Here is an 18163-nt window from a genome sequence, read left to right as displayed (position 1 = left end):
ATGGTATGTTCAAGTGGTTTATATATATACATACATATACATATATACATACATAGCTTCTAGAAATTACTGTGATATTTTGTAACATGGATTTGTATATTTCAAATGAATTTCAAAGTAATTATTACAAATGACATTATTAAAATATAATGACCTAAAAATTATTAATAAGGTTTTAGTCCAGGTTTGGGTCTGGGTGGCTCAGTCGGTTGAGCGCTCGACTTCAGCTCAGGGCATGATGTCGCAGTTCGTAAGTTCGAGCCCCACACAGGACGCGCTGCTGTCAGTGCAAAGCCTGCTTTAGATTCTCTGTCCCCCTCTCTCTGCCCCCCCCCCTTGCACGCTCCCTCTCTCTCAAAAAGAAATAAATATTAAAACATTTTTTAAAAGCTAAGGTTTCAGCCCAATAAAGGTTATATTACCCACTTCCTGAAACAGACTTTGCATATGTGTAGGCAGGCTTTAGGGGATCCGGAGCAAATTAGGGTAAAGGGCGCGTCCTTCCTTGAAACCAATAGGAATTTCTACAAGTCTCAAGGTCCCATCACCCTCTGTGCACTGCGAGGTGCGGTTGTGGGATTCTCATGGAAACAATGGTGTGGATCATCACCTCGTTCTTAATACCACAGGCTCTTTGCCACTGTGGTTCAGACAAACTTTTCTGAAAGCATTTCATTACTATTGCCGTTTTACTTGCTTAAAAAAAATAAATCAGTGTGAAAATCAAAACAGTCAGTTTGGAAGAAGAAAAATGGCAAAGCTACATTACCTGGACCACAGGCACTGAACTGGGGGCTTTTGGGGGAGAAGCTGTTGTGCCTCTGGACTCGGCGACTTGATCGCTTTCCAGGCCACTGGATCAACAGGACTTCTGGCTTGGTCGGCCCTTGCCTGGAACAGCAGAGACAACATTTAACCTCAGCGTCAGGCTCTGGCCCCGAGAAACGGATCTTCAGCCATCAGTCACAAAGATTTTCTGGTGTAGCGACAGGAGAAGTTAGGAGAATTACTGCTTGCCAACACGCTCTAGAGACCCAGAGGATTTGGTTTTATACACGTGAACCTACAGGAGAGACTCGGAGCTGGCTTTATGCTTTAAAAGTCTGAGTAAAAATCATATCGTAATTTGTGATTTAAGAAAAACTTCTTTCTTTTCTGGGCCAAACCATCAGTGGAAAAACTGTTTCTGTGTGTGCTGGTGTATTTAGTTTGCGAACACCTATGGAGTCTGTTTCTTCTTTCAGTTTTAAATTTTTTAAATCAAGGCTATGTATCCATATATTTTTAAAAGTCAAATAATTCTATAAAACTCATTTTAACAAATAGGAGTTCCTACTCACCTCCACACCACTCCCCATTCACAGAAGGAATGCTTACAATAAGTGTTCGTTTGGATGTTTATCCTCATACCTATATATAATATGCTTAAAGTGCTATCTCTTTATTCTTTAGTTTTTAAATGTATCTATTAGCTTCCTAAAAGGAAAAGCTCAGGACAATGATATATGCAAGGAAATATTATAAGGAATTTAAAGGAAGACTGCTTAAAAGGATGGATTCGATTCGGGAGGGAAGCATTTGGTTCCCTATTCTTCTCTCCTGGTTGGAATACAAACATGATAGCTGAATTCCAGCAACCATATTGGGTCATGAGGCAAACCTGAGGATGTACTCACTATGTGAAAAAGGCAGGAGGTCTATGATAAATCTGTAGAGCTGTCATACTTGATTAGGCTGCTGCCACCACGCTCTTTCATAACAGATAATAAGTCCTTATGTGTTTAAGCCTCCTTTTTTTCCTGTTATATGCAGCAAAATCTAATACTAATTTATTCATCCAAAAATCTTCCTTTGTTATCAGTAAGGGAAAATTTCTTTAGCCTCTCTCTGGTGCTGATTCCCCCCAACCCCCTTTTAAATTTGGATTTCATTTACTCTTTGGTTTGGTGGAAGGGAACATCTAATGGCTTCACAGGAAAGGGTGCACCATGTGAGGCAAAATTTGTGAGACACTGCATATTAAAAAGATACTTTTATTTTATTCTCCTACTTCATTGGTGGTTTTATGGGGCAAATAACTTTTTTTTATTTTTTAAAATTCCAGTATCATTAATGCACAGTGCTATATTAGTTTCAGGAGTACAATATAGCGATTCAACAATTCTATACACTACTCAGAGTTCATCATCATAGATGTACTCTGAATCCCCTTCACCTATTTCAGCCATCCCCCCACTCAACTCCTCTCTCAGAACCATCAGTGTGTTCTGTATAGTTAAGAGTCTGTAACTGGTTTGTCTCTTTTTTCCTTTGTTTTGTTTCTTAAATTCTACATGAGTGAAATCGTATGGTGTGTGTCTTTCTCTGACTGAATTATTTCACTTAGCTTTATACTCTCCAGATCCATCCATGTTGTTGCAAAAAGCAAGATTTCATTCTTCTATGTGGCCAAGTAATATTCCACTGTGTGTGTGTGTGTGTATCTTTGATATCAATTAATTGACCATATGATCATGAGTTTATTTCTGGGCTTTCTATTTCTGTTCCACTGATCTATGTGTCTAATTCTGTGCCAGCACCATGCTGTTTTGATGGCTACAGCTTTGGATTATATCTTGAAATCTGGATACCTCCAGTTTTGTTCTTCTTCTTCAAGACCATTTTGGCTATTCAGGGTCTTTGGTGGTCCCATAGAAATTTTAGGATTGTTTGTTGCAGTTTTGTGAAAAATACTGTTGGTATTTTGATAAGGACTGCATTAAATCTGTAGATTGCTTTGGGTTGTATGAGCATTTAAAAACTATTTCTTCTCCCAATCCACGAGCATGGAATGTCTTTCCATTTATTTGTGTCATCTTCAATTCTTTCATCAATGTTTTATAGTTTTCAGAGTACAGTTCTTTCATCTCCTTGGTTAAGTTTATTCTTTGGTTTTTAAATTATTTTTGGTACAAATGTAAACGGGATTGTTTTCTTAATTTCTCTTTCTGCTATTTATGAAATTCTCTTTCTGCTATTTAAGAGACTTTGTCTCTTGTAATTTTATTGAATTCATTTATCAGTTCTAGTAGTTTTTTGATGGAGTCCTCAGGGTTTTCTATATATAATATGTCATCTGCAAATAGTGAAAGTTTTACTTCTTCCTTACCAATTTGGATGCCTTTTCTTTCCTTTTCTTGTTGATTTCTGCAGCTAGGATTTCTAGTACTATACTGAATGGCAGTGGTGACAGTGGACATCTTTGTCTCATTCCTGACCTTAGGGGAAAAGCTCTCAGTTTTTTACCAATGAGTATGATGTTAGCTGTGGGTTTTTACACATGGCCTTTATTATGTTGAGGTATGTTCCCTCTAAAGTTACTTTATTGAGGGTCTTTATCATGAATGGATGTGGTACTTTGTCAAATGCTTTTTCTGCATCTATTGAAATGAACATATAGCTTTTAATCCTTCCTCTTGTTCATGTGATATATCATGTTTATTGATTTGCAAATATTGAAATCCCACTTAGCTGTGGTGAATGATTTTTTTAAATTTATTGTTGGATTTGGTTTGCTAATATTTTGTTAGGATTTTGCATCCATGTTCTTCACAGACATTGGCCTGTAGTTCTCTATTGTAGTGTCTTTACCCAGTTTGGGTATCAGGGTAATGCTGGCTTCACAGAATGAATTTGGAAGTTTTCCTTTCTCTCATATATATATATATATTTTTTGGAATAGTTTGAGAAGAATGGGTATTAACTCTTCTTTAAATATTTGGTAGAATTCACCTGTGAAGTCATCTGGTCTTGGACTTTTGTTTATGGGGAGTTTTTGAATACTGATTCGATTTTATTGGTGGTAATCAGTATTCTGAAAGAGTATTCTTAGTTATGGCTTTTTTTTTTTCATTTCAGCACTTTGAATAATAGATCAAGCTACTCCCTCTGACCTGCAGTGTTTCTGATTTTAATTATTATGTGTCTTGGTGTAGACCTGCTTGGGTTGATTTTATTGGAGGCTCTCTCTGCCTCCTCGATCTGGATGTCTGTTTCCTTCCTCAGATTCAGGAAGTTTTCAGCCATTATTTCTTCACATAAATTTTCTGCCCCTATTTCTCTCTCTTCTCCTTCTGGGATCCCTATAATGTGAATGTTATCGCACTTAATGGTGTCACTGAATGCCCCTAATCTAGTCTTATTTTTTACTATTATTTTCTCTTTCTTGAGCTTGATTGCTTTATATCACTGTGTCTTCCAGGTTACTGATCCATTCTTCTGCTTCCTCTAGTCCACTACTGATTCCCTCTACTGTAGTTTTAATTTCTATTATTGTGATCTTCACCTCTGTTTTTTTTTTTTTTTTTCATATTCTATGTCTTTGTAGAGAGTCTTACTGAAATATTCCGGTCTTTTCTTGAGTCAGATGAGTATGTTTATGACCATTAATTTAAATTCTCCATCAGGTATATTACTTATCTCCATTTCACTTTGCTCTTTTGCTCTGAGTTCATCCTGTTCTTTCATGTGGGACATATTCCCTGTCTCCTCATCTTGCCCAACTTTCTGTGTCTGTTTCTATATATTAGGAAAGTCAGCTATGTCTCCTTCTCCTGAAAGTAGTGGCTTAATGAAGAAGAGGTCCTGTAGTGCCATGCAGTGCAATGCCCCCCATTTACCAGAAGCTGGCATTTCAGGGGTGTCTCCTATGTGTGTTACATGCATCCTAATGTTTTGGCCAAGCTGTATTTGCCTTCAGTATAGTCAGCTGCAGTGTCTCTCTCTCTGTCTGTTGTGCCAGGGTTTGGTCCTTGTTTTGTTAATGGGAAAGTCTGGTGCCACTTTGGCATTGAGTTTGGTCAAAGCAGGCATTTACCTGAACTGTGGTCGCACTGATCTCCAAGGCACTCCCCCTATATTGTCTACTGAGTGGTTTCTGTTGGTGGGCAGGGCCTGCAGTCAGACTAGATGTCTGCCCCAGTCCACTTCTGGGGCCCCAGTGGAGCTGGTATGTGTGGTTACCTTTCCCCCTCCCCAGGGCAGAAGTAACTTTGGATTTGCATTGGCCACTGTATTGGATTCTTGCCTAATGCCACACCTGTAGCACCATTTTGGACTCCTGCCAAGTTGGATTACAGCAGACGGGTCTGCAGAAGAACATGGGTGTTGGGCATGCTCTTGACAAGCTAGATGAAGAGTGTTTATGCTGATTCCCGAAGGAGTCCATATATCTACTCTGAGGTACGTGGGAGGGAAATGATGCTTGCCAACTCCTTTGTTCCTGGAGAAGTCTCCCAAAGATCCCTCCTCCTCCAGCACACATTTTGAGATTAGTAAATAAATCTCCTTCCCATATATTCCCTTCAGTTTTCAAACTGCTGCTTCTATGCTGTATCTTAGCAGGGATGTTTGTTTTGCTGTTTCTTTGAGGGCGGGAACTCAGTTTCCTATGGCCTTCCAGATCTTTTTTTTTTTTAATTCTAGGTGTTAAGCCCCACTAATTCAAAGAACTAACGAAGTTGAGCCACTCTGGTTTTCAAATCCAAATGTTGTAGGGGTTCATCTTCCCTGTGTGGGTCCCTTGTGTCTGGGGTGCTTGGTCCAGAGTTCGGTCATCTCCCTTTTCCATGCTTACAGCATCCCTCCCTACCACAGACAGTCGAGTGGGTCTATTTGGCTCCTGACTGTATCTCCACCCTTCCTACCACTTTCAAGGTGGCCTCTTCTCTACATTTATCTGTGGAAAGTCTGTTCTGCCAGTCTCCTGGTCATTTTCTAGGTTATTTACACTTATGTGGGTGTTACTTAGGTGTATCTATGAGACTATGTGAGCCTAGGATCCTTCTACTCGGCCATCTTTCCCAGAAGTCAGAGTGAAGAATTTTAGGTTGCAAATCATTTCCTCCTCAAATTTTGAAAAAGCTGCCTCACTGCATTCTAGCTTTTAGTGCCATTATTTAAAAAATCTAGTGTCTTATTCATCCTCTGTGTTTGACCTAGTTTTTGGTCTGGGAGATTTTAGACACTTCTCTGTCTCTGGTATTCTGAAATACCATAATGGCATTCCTTGGTGTCAGATTTTACAATTCATTGTAATGGGCTCTTAGTCTGTTCTATCAACTTGGAAACTCATGTCCTTGTCTGAGAATTATTTCTTAGATAATTTCTCTCCTTTTTTTCTCTATCTGAAATTACTACTTTTCAAATCTTGAACCTCTTGGACTACCTTATAGCTTTATTATTTTTCTTTCTTATTTTTCATCTCTTTTTGAAAATGTCATCACACTTTTATCTCCAAATCTTGCTCACAGGTTCTTATTTCTGCAATCATAATTTCCAAGAGCTCTTTGAGTGCTTTGAATATTATTATTTTTAAGTAGCATCCTTTCCTTAATTCATAAATGCAATATTTTTTCTGTTTTCTGAGGGTATTGATGATTTGGGGGGGGTCTTCTTCTGTTCTCTGGATTATATGTGTGTTCTAAGTTTCTTTTTTTGTGTTTGATTTGTTCTCCTGGTTGTCCCTGCCTATTTCAGAGGGAAGAAACAGGGATGATTGGAGAGAGAGGCAGGGAGGGAGGGAGGGAGGGATGGGGAGAGAGAGAGAGAGAGAGAGAGAGAGGGAGAGAGGCAAAGAGAGAGAGAGAGAGAGAGAGAGGCAAAGAGAGAGAGAGAGAGAGAGAGAGAGAGAGAGAGAGAGAGTGTGTGTGGGAGGGAGGGAGGGGGCAATTGCCAACTCACAGCCTCCACTGTAGAGTGGCCTGGCTAGGCCTATTCATTATGGGCACCATATCTTGGTACTTTAAGTCTTTCTCTTGGACTGAGAAAAGCCAGGGAAGCATCCCCAACTAGTGTATAAGCTCGCTGTAAGTGCTCTGAGTGGGTTTCAAAGCTCACCGTTCAGTATGGAGACTTTCACTTAATGCCTCAGTTTTTAGTATCATGTACTAACCCCTGCTGTGCTAGGTGTACATCTGTTCACCTTCTCCAGAACGAACATCTCTAGGCTTCCTCGAGGAGTCATCACACAGCACTGGGTGGAGCTTTCAGCAATACATTAGCCCTGCCTTCATCCCCACTGCACATGGTGAAGCCAATCCTTGAGCCTTTCTGAGATCTTGTGGTACCCATTACATTGCATTTTGGCTTCATACATTGTCTATATTTCATCTTTCTCAGAGCTTCTACATCAGTCATCACTAGATTCATCTTCTTTCCATATTCCAAGCTTCTATCTTGTTGGTTCCTCTATCCTTATCTTTGTAGGCTTATGACTCCTTTTTGTCCAGGCACTGTTAATGCCTTTTTTGAAAAGTTTAGGGAGGAAGGAAAAGAAATCATGTTTACCCTCCAATCTTTAACTAGACCATCCTATGGAAAGTCAACTTTCTATCAATTTCAGTGGTCACAAGAATAGGAGACTAGATTAGTTATTCTCTACGTTCAGGCTGAGGAAATATGAACTGTCTGAACTTTTATAATTACCTATAAGCTTCCCTGACTTCTATGATAGCCAACCATCAAAAGGAGAAAAATAACTTCCAAACCTAGAAGGAAATCAGTCATTTCTCTGGATAAAGGAGAACTTTGGAAAATAGAGTAAATTTTCAGATTCCATTATAAAAAAGAAATTCACATATAATTAAACTGTGTTCCCAGAAATCTGGTTTGTGAGGAATGGAGATTTATATAAGAGGACAGGGGCCTCTAGAGGGAAAACTTCAGTGTAACATAATGATTATTCTTGTCATTGGCTATTAGGTACTTTCAGAAGACATGGAATTAAAGTGGCTCCCATTTACCAGTATGCCAGGACAGATACAAGGAGTGTTGTAGAACACCATCTGAAAATCTCACCTCTGTGGCATTCCAGCTGTACGCATCCCTTCTCTCTGAAATTGCCATTTTCACATGAATAGACACAGACATTCTGCCCAACATTGCATGTCTAACTCATTACTGCAGGATGACTGATACTGTGTGATTCCTCCCTGGGGTTGATAACTAGACTAGATGCCTTCTCAAAATTTGCTATATTCCAAAGAGGCTTTGTATCCCTAGGTTTCACAAATATTAAGCCTCAAAGTAACACTGATGTTTAAGGGGAAGCAAATTACTGTAACCCTGGGATTTTTAATGTTCTCTGCAGGTTCCAGCTGTTGACTATGCAGGGCATCATGGAGTCTTCCTTGATGTTACAAAAAACTGATGAGGTTTTGGGTACATTGATTTGACCTCTCCTCTCTGACGTAGCTCTAACTCTTCCCAAATCTTTACTATATACTGTTATGAGACTAATATTCCCTAAAACCTGGGACGCCTGGGTGGCTCAGTCGGTTAAGTGTCCAACTTCAGCTCAGCTCATGATCTCACAGTCCATGAGTTCGGGCCCCATGTCAGGCTCTGTGCTGAGAGCTCGGAGCCTGGAGCCTGCTTCAGATTCTGTGTCTCCCTCTCTCTCTGCCCCTCCCCTGCTCATGCTCTTTCTCGGTCTCTCAAAAAATAAAGAAAAATATTAAAAATGTTTCCATTACATTTCTCTTTCATTTACAACCACCAATCTCGGATCATATGAAATCTAAATGCAGTATCTAGCTTTTAAGACCTTCTGGGGGTGCCTGGTTGGCTCAGTCGGTTAAGCATCCAACTTCGGTTCAGGTCATGATCTCACGGTTCATGGGTTCAAGCCCCACGTTGGGCTCTGTGCTGACAGCTCAGAGCCTGGAGCCTGCTTTGGCTTCTGTGTCTCCCTCTCTCTCTGCTCCTCCCCCACTCACACTCTGTCTCCGTCTCAAAAATAAACATTTAGGACCTTCCCTGGCTTACATGCCAGGTAGGTTACGTCCACTGTCCCAGGTCCTCATCCACTGCTATTCTACAAGGTTCCCTTTATTTGGGATTCCCTTTCATTCATTCAGTTTCATATATTTAACATGTAGTTGTGCCAGGTAGAGGGAAACAAGGCAGAGCCCCTGTCGTTTAGAAACTCCAAGTCTCATGGGAGAGATAAGTAAACGACTGGGTTTGTAGGTACGTCTAAGTAGAGGGTACTGAGGAAATACACAGTGGTGGAGCAGGAGAAATAAAGACAGCAGTGCTGTCCAAGCAATGACCAAGCAAATGGGGAAGAGCCAGCCAGAAGAAAGGAGATGGTACTATGGGGTGGGCGAGAAGACCCATTCCCCCAGGGAGAATATTCTCTGCCATTAAATCTACCCTAAATATCCTGCTCAAGTCTTGTCTCCTCTGAGGCTTATTTACTGGTCTCTTACTTGATATCACAGGAAAAAGAGAGCCATCTTTCCTGTCTTGTTTTTTCCCCCACCAATGAGGGCCCCTGGGGTTCTCCTGGCTTTGGTCTATGGTGACCAGCTGATTCGAAGACGAAACTAGGGAGAGGAGACACAGCACTTTTAAACATCAGCACAACTTGCACTCTTCCATCAGGGTCACCAGAGATTCTAAGTTGGATTTATGGGCACAAACTCATAGTGGAAAAGAGTTTTTTATTTGCTTTTTACTTTATTTTTAATGAAACCTCCCCAGGTGGAGTATCATGGATTTGGGGTGGGATGTGGGCATCCCTGGGTACCTTAATCAAATCCTGTACAACAGCACTACCCAGATTTACATCAGACCTGTTATAGTTCTTATTCTTCCAGGCTCTGTTTGAGCTAGAAACCTATAAATAAAATATTCATGAGTCCTCCAATGTCTTTCAGTGCTGCATTATCACATTCTTTCTCATTCAACACAGCTGCAGCTGTTGGTAGCTTTCACAGGGGGTCAAGGCTAGCCTGTGGCCTGACACAAAAAACAGCTGTTCATTATGTATTCACTATATAGCAGTGTATGTAGAATTCAAGTTTGCAGGAGATGACCATAGACAAAACCCAAAATGCAGGTGAAGAAGGGAAGGGGAGCACTTTTGCAGGCCTCTTCCCAGGGGGCTAATAATTGACTCTAAAAAGGGAGAATCTATTTTGCGACAAGAAAATCTAGACATAACCAAGAAACCAACCTTAACTTCCCGTTTGGAACCTGAAATCAGTATCACTGTGTTTCAAGATACTCCGTTATCCTCTGCTCAAACTTGCGGAACTGGCTGGCTGCTTGTCTAAAGCTCTGTTACACCTGCCATTTGAGATGGAATCACTCAGTGCAGTGGAAAGAAGTTTATAATGTGAAAATACTCCACAGATCCATTGAAGAGTGCACACCCATGTTCATCAGCTGCACAAGCTCATTAGATTGGAGATTAGAGGCTTTTTTGTTAGGATTTGGTGGCGCTCACTCATTTTGACATTGTAAACACATGGTTGAAAATTCCACTGTTGCTCTGAGATGTCCTAATGATTATGTATCCATTAATTTGTTTAGAAAAAATGGCCCTACTGAGTACTTTATTAGCAGCCTGTTCAAAAAAGCTACTGTGTGGTTCTTCCTAACTTAAAATGCAAAAAGTTAGATGGTCACATATCTAGGTTTGAAGTAACACATGCAAAAATATGTTGCATAAGCATGAGTTTTGCCAAGCCCTTCTCTAGCTTGCAAGGTATAAACAATGGTAACTCAAGAAAGTACCAACTGTTGGTTGGAATAATTTTTATGTCTGCTTTACACATTTCTAATTCAGGTTTCTCTTTAGCATTAGCACCTTTATTTATATAGCTTTTATAATCTCATTACTTATCTTCTCCGTGATATTACTTGGTGGTCTTGAATTTTGAAAACTTTTCCTACCATCCATTTTTCTCTATTTCCTTAAATAAAAAGGCTGATTCTGTTCCCAAGTCCCCAGGTACATCCAGTTCATTTGGCTTCTTGGTCTCTTTTCTATCACTTCCACATTTTCACATAATACTCATTTGCAAGATGAGCCCAAATCCCATCAGGAAATTCCACACAATTGTCTTTCACTCTCTCCATATTTAACCTTTTGCTTTTCCTAAATTCTTGGCAAGTTTTTTCCCCTTCTGTATGATAAGCATCACTTTGCACCGTGCATTACGGTTTTACTGTTCATGTCTTATTTACGTGTTAGATTTTAGCCTCCTGAAAAGTCAGGACTTTGTAAAATGCATCTTTATGTTACTGCAGTGTCTTTTAAAGACTTCTTCATCTATTAAATCCTCAATTTAAATTTGTTGAATAAACGATGGACAGTAAAAGTAGAATGGCCTCTTCTAGAGGAAAATATAAGGTAAGAACCCAACGGTGGTTCCTGTCATTCCATTTAAATTGATTAATTTTCATTTTTAGTTTTCATTAGTTTAAGCATGAATGCCCCTCAACTGGTATTTCACAGTAAGTAGCAAGACACCATATGAAAATATTTAACTTGCCTTTCTTGACGGGTTTGCTCCTCAGTAGTTTCCATGGCACATTCCAGAGAATTCTGGAGAGACTGAAGCTGATTCAAGGTCTCCTTCAATAAAAATCGGGTTACAAATTGTTCCAAGTTGGAGGCCTCTTGGTAGTCCTAAAGATGACCAAACAAAGGCAGTTACAAGTATGGGAAGGAAAAAATATCCAAGAATCGTTTTCCCCCATGTACCCAGCAATCTCAGATCAATCCTCGAGGAGAAACAAAGGCAGACATGTTGGCCCTGGAGGCTGGGGCAGAGCTCTATTCACCCACCAGCAGTTGAATGTAAGAGCTGCAGAGACCACAGGAATATCTCTCATCTTCCACTGCACATGCATCAACATAAGGAAAAAGGACAAAACAAGCAGAATTATGGAACAGGCATATGTATAAAAGGAAAAGAATATTCTCTGGAGGAAAAAAAAGGTTGGAATGTGATTAACTCAGCTTGTTCTGTGCTTCATTTAAGTAACAACCACACCATCATGTATTTTCTCCATTATCAACTAAATGAAGTCACGTTTCAGCAACTGGCTTAGTTCCCTCTTGATGTATTTATTATGCCTGATCTGTATTATACTGAAGCCAAAGGAAATTATGTGTAGTTATCCCCAAACTCAGAAAATGTTAGGCATGGAATATTTAAACAGTTTGCTAAATCTGCTTATGTCCCTCCCTCATGAACCTACCTGAAGCTCAATTGTATCCAAATGCCACAAAAGCACTGTTCCTTCAAACAGCCCCAAGTCTACCCGGTGATCATTGCTTACAGAATAGCCGTACTTGCCAAGTTTAGTTTTGGGAGACAGGTGGGCTGTACATGGTGCTACCTGCTGTTCTCTTCTACAGTCTCAGGGAGAACCAGGAAAGAAATGAAAATCAGGTTGGCATGGAATCCAGCTGCCCAAGCCACTCTTTCATGGCATGAGACCAGCCAGTGAAACCTCATTTTCTAGATTATTGGGTGGGAATGATACATACAAGTTCAGCTAAGAAACAGATTTATCTAGATCTGTCCCGAGATGACTTTTCACAGTTGAAAATACAAAACTGAAAGGAGTGACCATGACAAGATAATGCCGGAAGTTACGAGGTGCTGGGACATCTCATGTCATGGTTGGAAACTCAGAAAAACCAAGATGTAGTTATTTAATCTCTCTGGGTCTCAGTTTTCTCATTTACAAATCAGGCTATAACTCAGGCATATATTCCATCTCAAAATGGTCTATGTTTCCACCAACTCGGAATTAGGAAATACTGGATTGTGGCTTCCTGATGGAAATTACTTTGGAAATTTTCTTCTGATAGCAGAACCACCTACTGCCCTAGAAACCTTCATTTCATTCCTATTTTGAAATCATAAAACGCCTCAATTATCAGTTTCTTTTATTTTTAATTTTTTTAATTTTTTAATTTATTTTTGGGACAGAGAGAGACAGAGCATGAACGGGGGAGGGGCAGAGAGAGAGGGAAACACAGAATCGGAAACAGGCTCCAGGCTCCGAGCCATCAGCCCAGAGCCTGATGCGGGGCTCGAACTCACGGACCTCGAGATCGTGACCTGGCTGAAGTCGGACGCTTAACCGACTGCGCCACCCAGGTGCCCCTATCGGTTTCTTCTTAAGTGCATTCTTGTAGGTGAACACAGAAAATTCCCTTATCTACCCTATCTAATGATCCGATTTGAAATGTAAAAATTTTCATGCCTTTAAACTCCACCTAAGAAACTAACCATAAACCAAAACATTACATGCTTATAATAACCTAAGAGTTTTTGTGAGTTAATTCAAGGTCAAAACACACCACATATTTAGTTTTATCAAACAGATTGCTACTTAGCAGCAATAAAAACTTCAAAAAATTATTTCTCGATGTGTTTTTTTTTTAAACTGAGAAAACTTTCTTTTGAGAAGAAAATGTGATAGAAAAAAAGGCATGTGCTTGATTCTTTACCCCTAGTCATTTCCCTTTTGAGAAAGCATATTTTTAAAATAGAATTTATTTAAAACATTTTTTAAAAATAAAAACAATTTATTAAAATGCCAAGACAGCGTAATGGTGTAGTCAGAGATTATGCCAATTACATTTGCATCTCAGTATACACCACGACTAATCCAAAGCCAAACTATGAAGTTTTATACCTATTCGGAGACAGCCTGTAAGGTGAAGCATACATTTACTGAGCAACGCATTGTCCCATCAGCCTGGCTCTTTCCTCAGTTAAATGCTAAGTATGTGTCACATCAGAATGATAGGACTAATCGCATATCATTGCAATCAGATTTTAGCTTCTTAGACTCAAAGGTCACACCTTATACCTCTGTGGGCCTTATGGTGCCCACAACAGATAACTCACTCAATATTTGATTGTAGAGAAACTCCTCTAAGTCTAAAAATTGATTGTATTAGCTATTGTGGTCTTAACATATTACGATTTGGGTAACGTTTGAGAGCAATACTTAAGGACAGTTAAAATCTGACAACTGGCTATTCCACGGCAGCAAAGTAAGAAGTGATTTTGATACTGAGACATCTGTCTCCCTCTGATGAGAGTTTGCTATTGTCACTAGTGACTCTTCAGACAACATTAAGAGGTGGCACAACCAGCTAGTACACTGTGAATGGCTGATGCCTTGACATTGAGAGGGGTGGGAGATGGGGTTAAGGTTTTGGGGGACTCAGTTCTTTGAGTCAATACAAAGATTGGCTGTTATGTTGCTACCACCCCTGGATCATGAGAAAAGAGCCTCTTTCTTTCTTTTCTTTTCTCTTTTCTTTTCTTTCTTTATCTTTATTTTTGAGAGAGAGACAGAATGTGAGCAGGGGAGGAGCAGAGAGAGAGGGAGACACAGAATAGGAAGCAGGCTCCAGGCCCTGAGCTGTCAGCACAGAGCCCAACACAGGGCTCAAACTCACGAACTGTGAGATCATAACCTGAGCTGAAGTCTGACGCTCAACTGACTGAGCTACCCAGGCGCCCCTAAAACAGCTTGTTTTCTAATATTCCTATTTATCCTTCCAGACTCTACTCATGGCACCGCCTTGGTAGAGCCTTTCCTTTCCCTGATCTACCACTTTGCTTCGTGGGATTAGGCACACTTCCTTTCCCTTCTCTGTGTTCCGAGCCAGAGGAGCTGGTTAATACGCAATTTATCACTGTATATTATAATGCTGTTCTACTTGCCCATCTCCCACATCCCAGGCGAGCTCTTTAAAGGTGGGGAATAAGAGGTGCTTGGGGGGCTCAATCAGTTGAGCTTCTGACTTTTGATTTTGGCTCCGGTCATGATCTCATGGTTCGTGGGACTGAGCCCCATGTCCGCCTCTGCAGGGACAGCACGGAGCCTGCCTGGATTCTCTCTCCCTCTCTCTGCCTCTCTCCCACTTGTGCATGTGCGCGCTCTCTCTCTCTCTCTCTCTCTCTCTCTCTCTCCCTCTTAAAATAAATAAATAAACATTAAAAGAACCCATAAAGGTAGGAAATATACCTTATAATCATCTCTGCCTCCAGAATGCCCAGAACAAAACCCAGCTCATAGCATGGTGCTTAAATGTTTAAAGGGTATGTGCACAACAGGACGGTACCTGTAGATTCAGGCACCAGAGGACGTATCTGGGCATCGGAAACTATTTTTGCCTTCCCCCAGGCACCAGCTGCTTCCCCCTGCCTCTCACCCTTGCCAGGGGCAGACACTGCCGTCCAGCCTGTCTGGTCGTGTGGGCTCTGCAATAAATGGAAATAAAGCTTTGTTCTTAACAGACTGTCCTCATTTCATTTTCTGGACCATGTGTTAGTCTTCTTTCCTTCCCTTCATCTGAATCCCAAGGTTTAGGACTGCAGACCCAGGTGGCATGGATTCAATCCCCCTTTCCTTCTCTGGGACGTGCAGCAGATGTTCCTTTGGAAGGTGGTGGCAAAAGAAGCAGATGGAAAATTAAATAGATAACAAGCTGGAAAATGTCAAAGCCTGGTCCTCTTTATTCTCAACAAACGTGTTGGTTGTGCAGGTACAAAAAGGGGTCTTTGCAGGCTGAACTCCCCGAAGACTAGTATGTTGGCTTAAGACACACATTCCTTTGAGCAAAATCCAGAAGGCAAGAAACTGGCAGAAAGAACATCCACTCGTCTACGAAAGCAGCAAAAACACGTACAGATGGTACCTGATATCCAGATTCTGCCACTTTTTTCAAAAACAGTTTAGTCCTTTATATCTATTGGAAAGGTTATAGGCAAATGAAGGTTAATTATATGTTTCTCAGATCCCAATACTGTTTATTCATGTCTTTGACAACTGTCATTTAATCTTGAAGCGGAAATTGTTAACAAACTAGCATTAATATTTCCGTTTGTGCCTTTGGAAAGCCACACTGTGAACAATCCGCCTATTTCTTTTATATGGAGCTGGGACAGGGTGAGGATTTATTCAAGTAAAAACCCTAGCATTAGAAGCACAGTCCTTTAAATATCAGGTTTCTTAGGGCACTGCCTGTGCATCTTAATTGTCAGATCATTTCTCAGAAAGCAAGCCCCTGCCCATCAGGGTGATGGAAGAGCAGAGATCCCGGCTATTAACCCACCATGAATCATCTGAGCTAATTAGGAAAATCAGAGCATCAGTCTTCCCTGTTTGTATTTGCCCTACTTGAAAATTAATCAGGTCGGTGACATCCAGCCTCAGTGTCTTCTTTATGAGATCAGATGCAATTGGACTTGGCGGGGGGGGGGGGGGGGGGGGGGGGAGGGCTTCTGACTTCCTTTTGATCTAAGCCCTGCAGCTATCCCTGTTCTTGTGTGAGACGTCTGTGCCTGCTTCTGTAACAGGAAAAACTTCACTTCTACAAGGATAAGGGTATCTTTTTCTTTTTCTACTCCCCCACAAACTGTTGCCCTTTAAAAACAGTAACTGGGGGCGCCTGGCTGGCTCAGTTGGTTGGGCGTCCGACTTTGGCCTAGGTCATGATCTCACCATTCCAGAGTTCAAGCCCCATGTCGTCGGGCTCTGTGCTGACAGCTCAGAGCCTGGAAACTGTTTCAGATTCTGCGTCTCCCTCTCCCTCTCTGCCCCTCCCCAACTTGTGCTCTGCCTCTATCTCTCAAAAATAAATAAACGTTGAAAAAAATTTAAAAAATAGTAGCTGGTTTACATTGCTTTATCTATGTCCTATTTCTTTAGATATTCTTAGACTGTCATTTTAAATGACTTTTATTTTTTTTATTATTATTGTTTTTAATATATGAAATTTATTGTCAAATTGGTTTCCATACAACACCCAGTGCTCATCCCAAAAGGTGCCCTCCTCAATGACTTTTCTTTTAAACTGGGAGACTACTATATCAAATTTAACCCTTAAAAAATAAAAAATAAATAAATAAGTAACTGGTCCTTAATTCACAGTCTTAAAAGTTGACTGAGGTTAATTCCAGATAGGTCTTTAGAAATTTTAGAGAGCAAAATGAGAGATTACAATATTTTCACATGCAGATTCCCAAGGGTTCAAGGAATTATAGATTTGCAGGTTAGTGAAAGAAAAAAGCAACGCTCTAATCATGGAATAAAATGTTACTAAATAACCAATAAATTTCAACAATTTTGAAGCCCCATCTTAACTAGCTATTCTATAGTTTGAAAGCAGAAAATACTTTAGAGATGAGTTGTATAATTTAACATCCTTACAATGGCAAACTCCACTGTAGAGGGCTCATGTTGAAATTATCAAAGATTGATTTCATGTAGGCTTCTTTCCTCTGGCTCCTTCTATTGTTGTGTTTTACAACAGAAGACTCTAACAAGAACATATGGCCCCTTGAATGTCTATGCTCAAAGAAGAATCCCATTCTGCTGAGAAGTGATCTTCTTCAAACAAGTGGAATTTTGGCAAAACCAAAAAAAAAAAAAAAAAGAAAACCCAAAACCTGCATTTGAAGGTGGGAGAGTCGGCCCAAAATGAGGGTTAAGAGCTAACAGATGAAGTCTTGGGTCGCATTCATCACATCTAATAACACAGTGTGGTGATTACGAATCTGGGTTTGAAGACAGTTACACATAAGTTCTAATCAGTGTTATGCTACTCAACAGGAGTGTGAGCTTGGGGAAGTATTCAGCCTAAGTCCCTGTTTCCCTAACTACAGGTAAGAACAGTCAATCTCATAAACTAGTGACGATTGAACGAAATAGAGCCTGTAAAGCACATGTTAAGCACATGTCAAGCACATGCTAGCACATGTCTAGCTTATAGTTTCTGATAAATGTTCATCGTTGCTATCAATCCATTGGAGTACGGATATTACAAAGTGTAATGCATAGGTAATTGGCTCAAAATTCACAAGGCCTGAACTTGAATGCTGTGATAACAGTTCACTTCAGAATTTTGCTGGGATAATTATATGTTGGTGTTCAGTGTGTAGCAGACTCTTCACAAATATTAATTTTTGGAGTTCCTTCTACATATATTTTGTACTGCACATCTGTTATCTTTCTTATTCAGAAATGTGTAACTTTTACACACATATTTCTTACCATATTGAAGCTGTGACTCATGGGATTCAAGCTTTGAGAAGGGTCAGTTAAAAATGTGGATTTCAGTGGATGCAAAAATTCTCAACAAGATACTAGCAAATCGAATCCAAAAGTACATTAAAAGAATTATTCACCATCATCAAGTGGGATTTATTTCTGGGATGCAAGGCTGGTTCAATATCTGCAAATCAATCAATGTGATATATACCACATTAATAAAATAAAGGATAAGAACCCTATGATCCTCTCAATAGATGAAGATTAAGCATTTGACAAATTACAACATCCTTTCTTGATA

General features: G+C 40.2%; 1 protein-coding gene across 2 annotated transcripts in view; it reads right to left on the bottom strand.

Moving 5' to 3' along the window:
- Positions 1-18163, bottom strand: part of NECAB1 (N-terminal EF-hand calcium binding protein 1) — a 198181-nt gene that overhangs the window by 37920 nt on the left and 142098 nt on the right. For both annotated transcript variants that reach the window (XM_043601341.1, XM_043601342.1), the window contains exons 6-7: positions 11325-11461; positions 770-891 (exon numbers count right to left, since the gene is read on the bottom strand). In XM_043601341.1, coding sequence (XP_043457276.1) covers positions 770-891; positions 11325-11461 — 259 coding nt within the window. The remainder of the gene's footprint in view (positions 1-769; positions 892-11324; positions 11462-18163) is intronic.

The sequence above is a fragment of the Prionailurus bengalensis genome, chromosome F2, assembly GCF_016509475.1.
Source record: "Prionailurus bengalensis isolate Pbe53 chromosome F2, Fcat_Pben_1.1_paternal_pri, whole genome shotgun sequence".
Taxonomy (NCBI): Eukaryota; Metazoa; Chordata; class Mammalia; order Carnivora; family Felidae; genus Prionailurus; species Prionailurus bengalensis.
The sequence above is the reverse complement of the archived record's forward strand: the minus strand, read 5'-3'. Positions and strand labels throughout refer to the sequence as shown.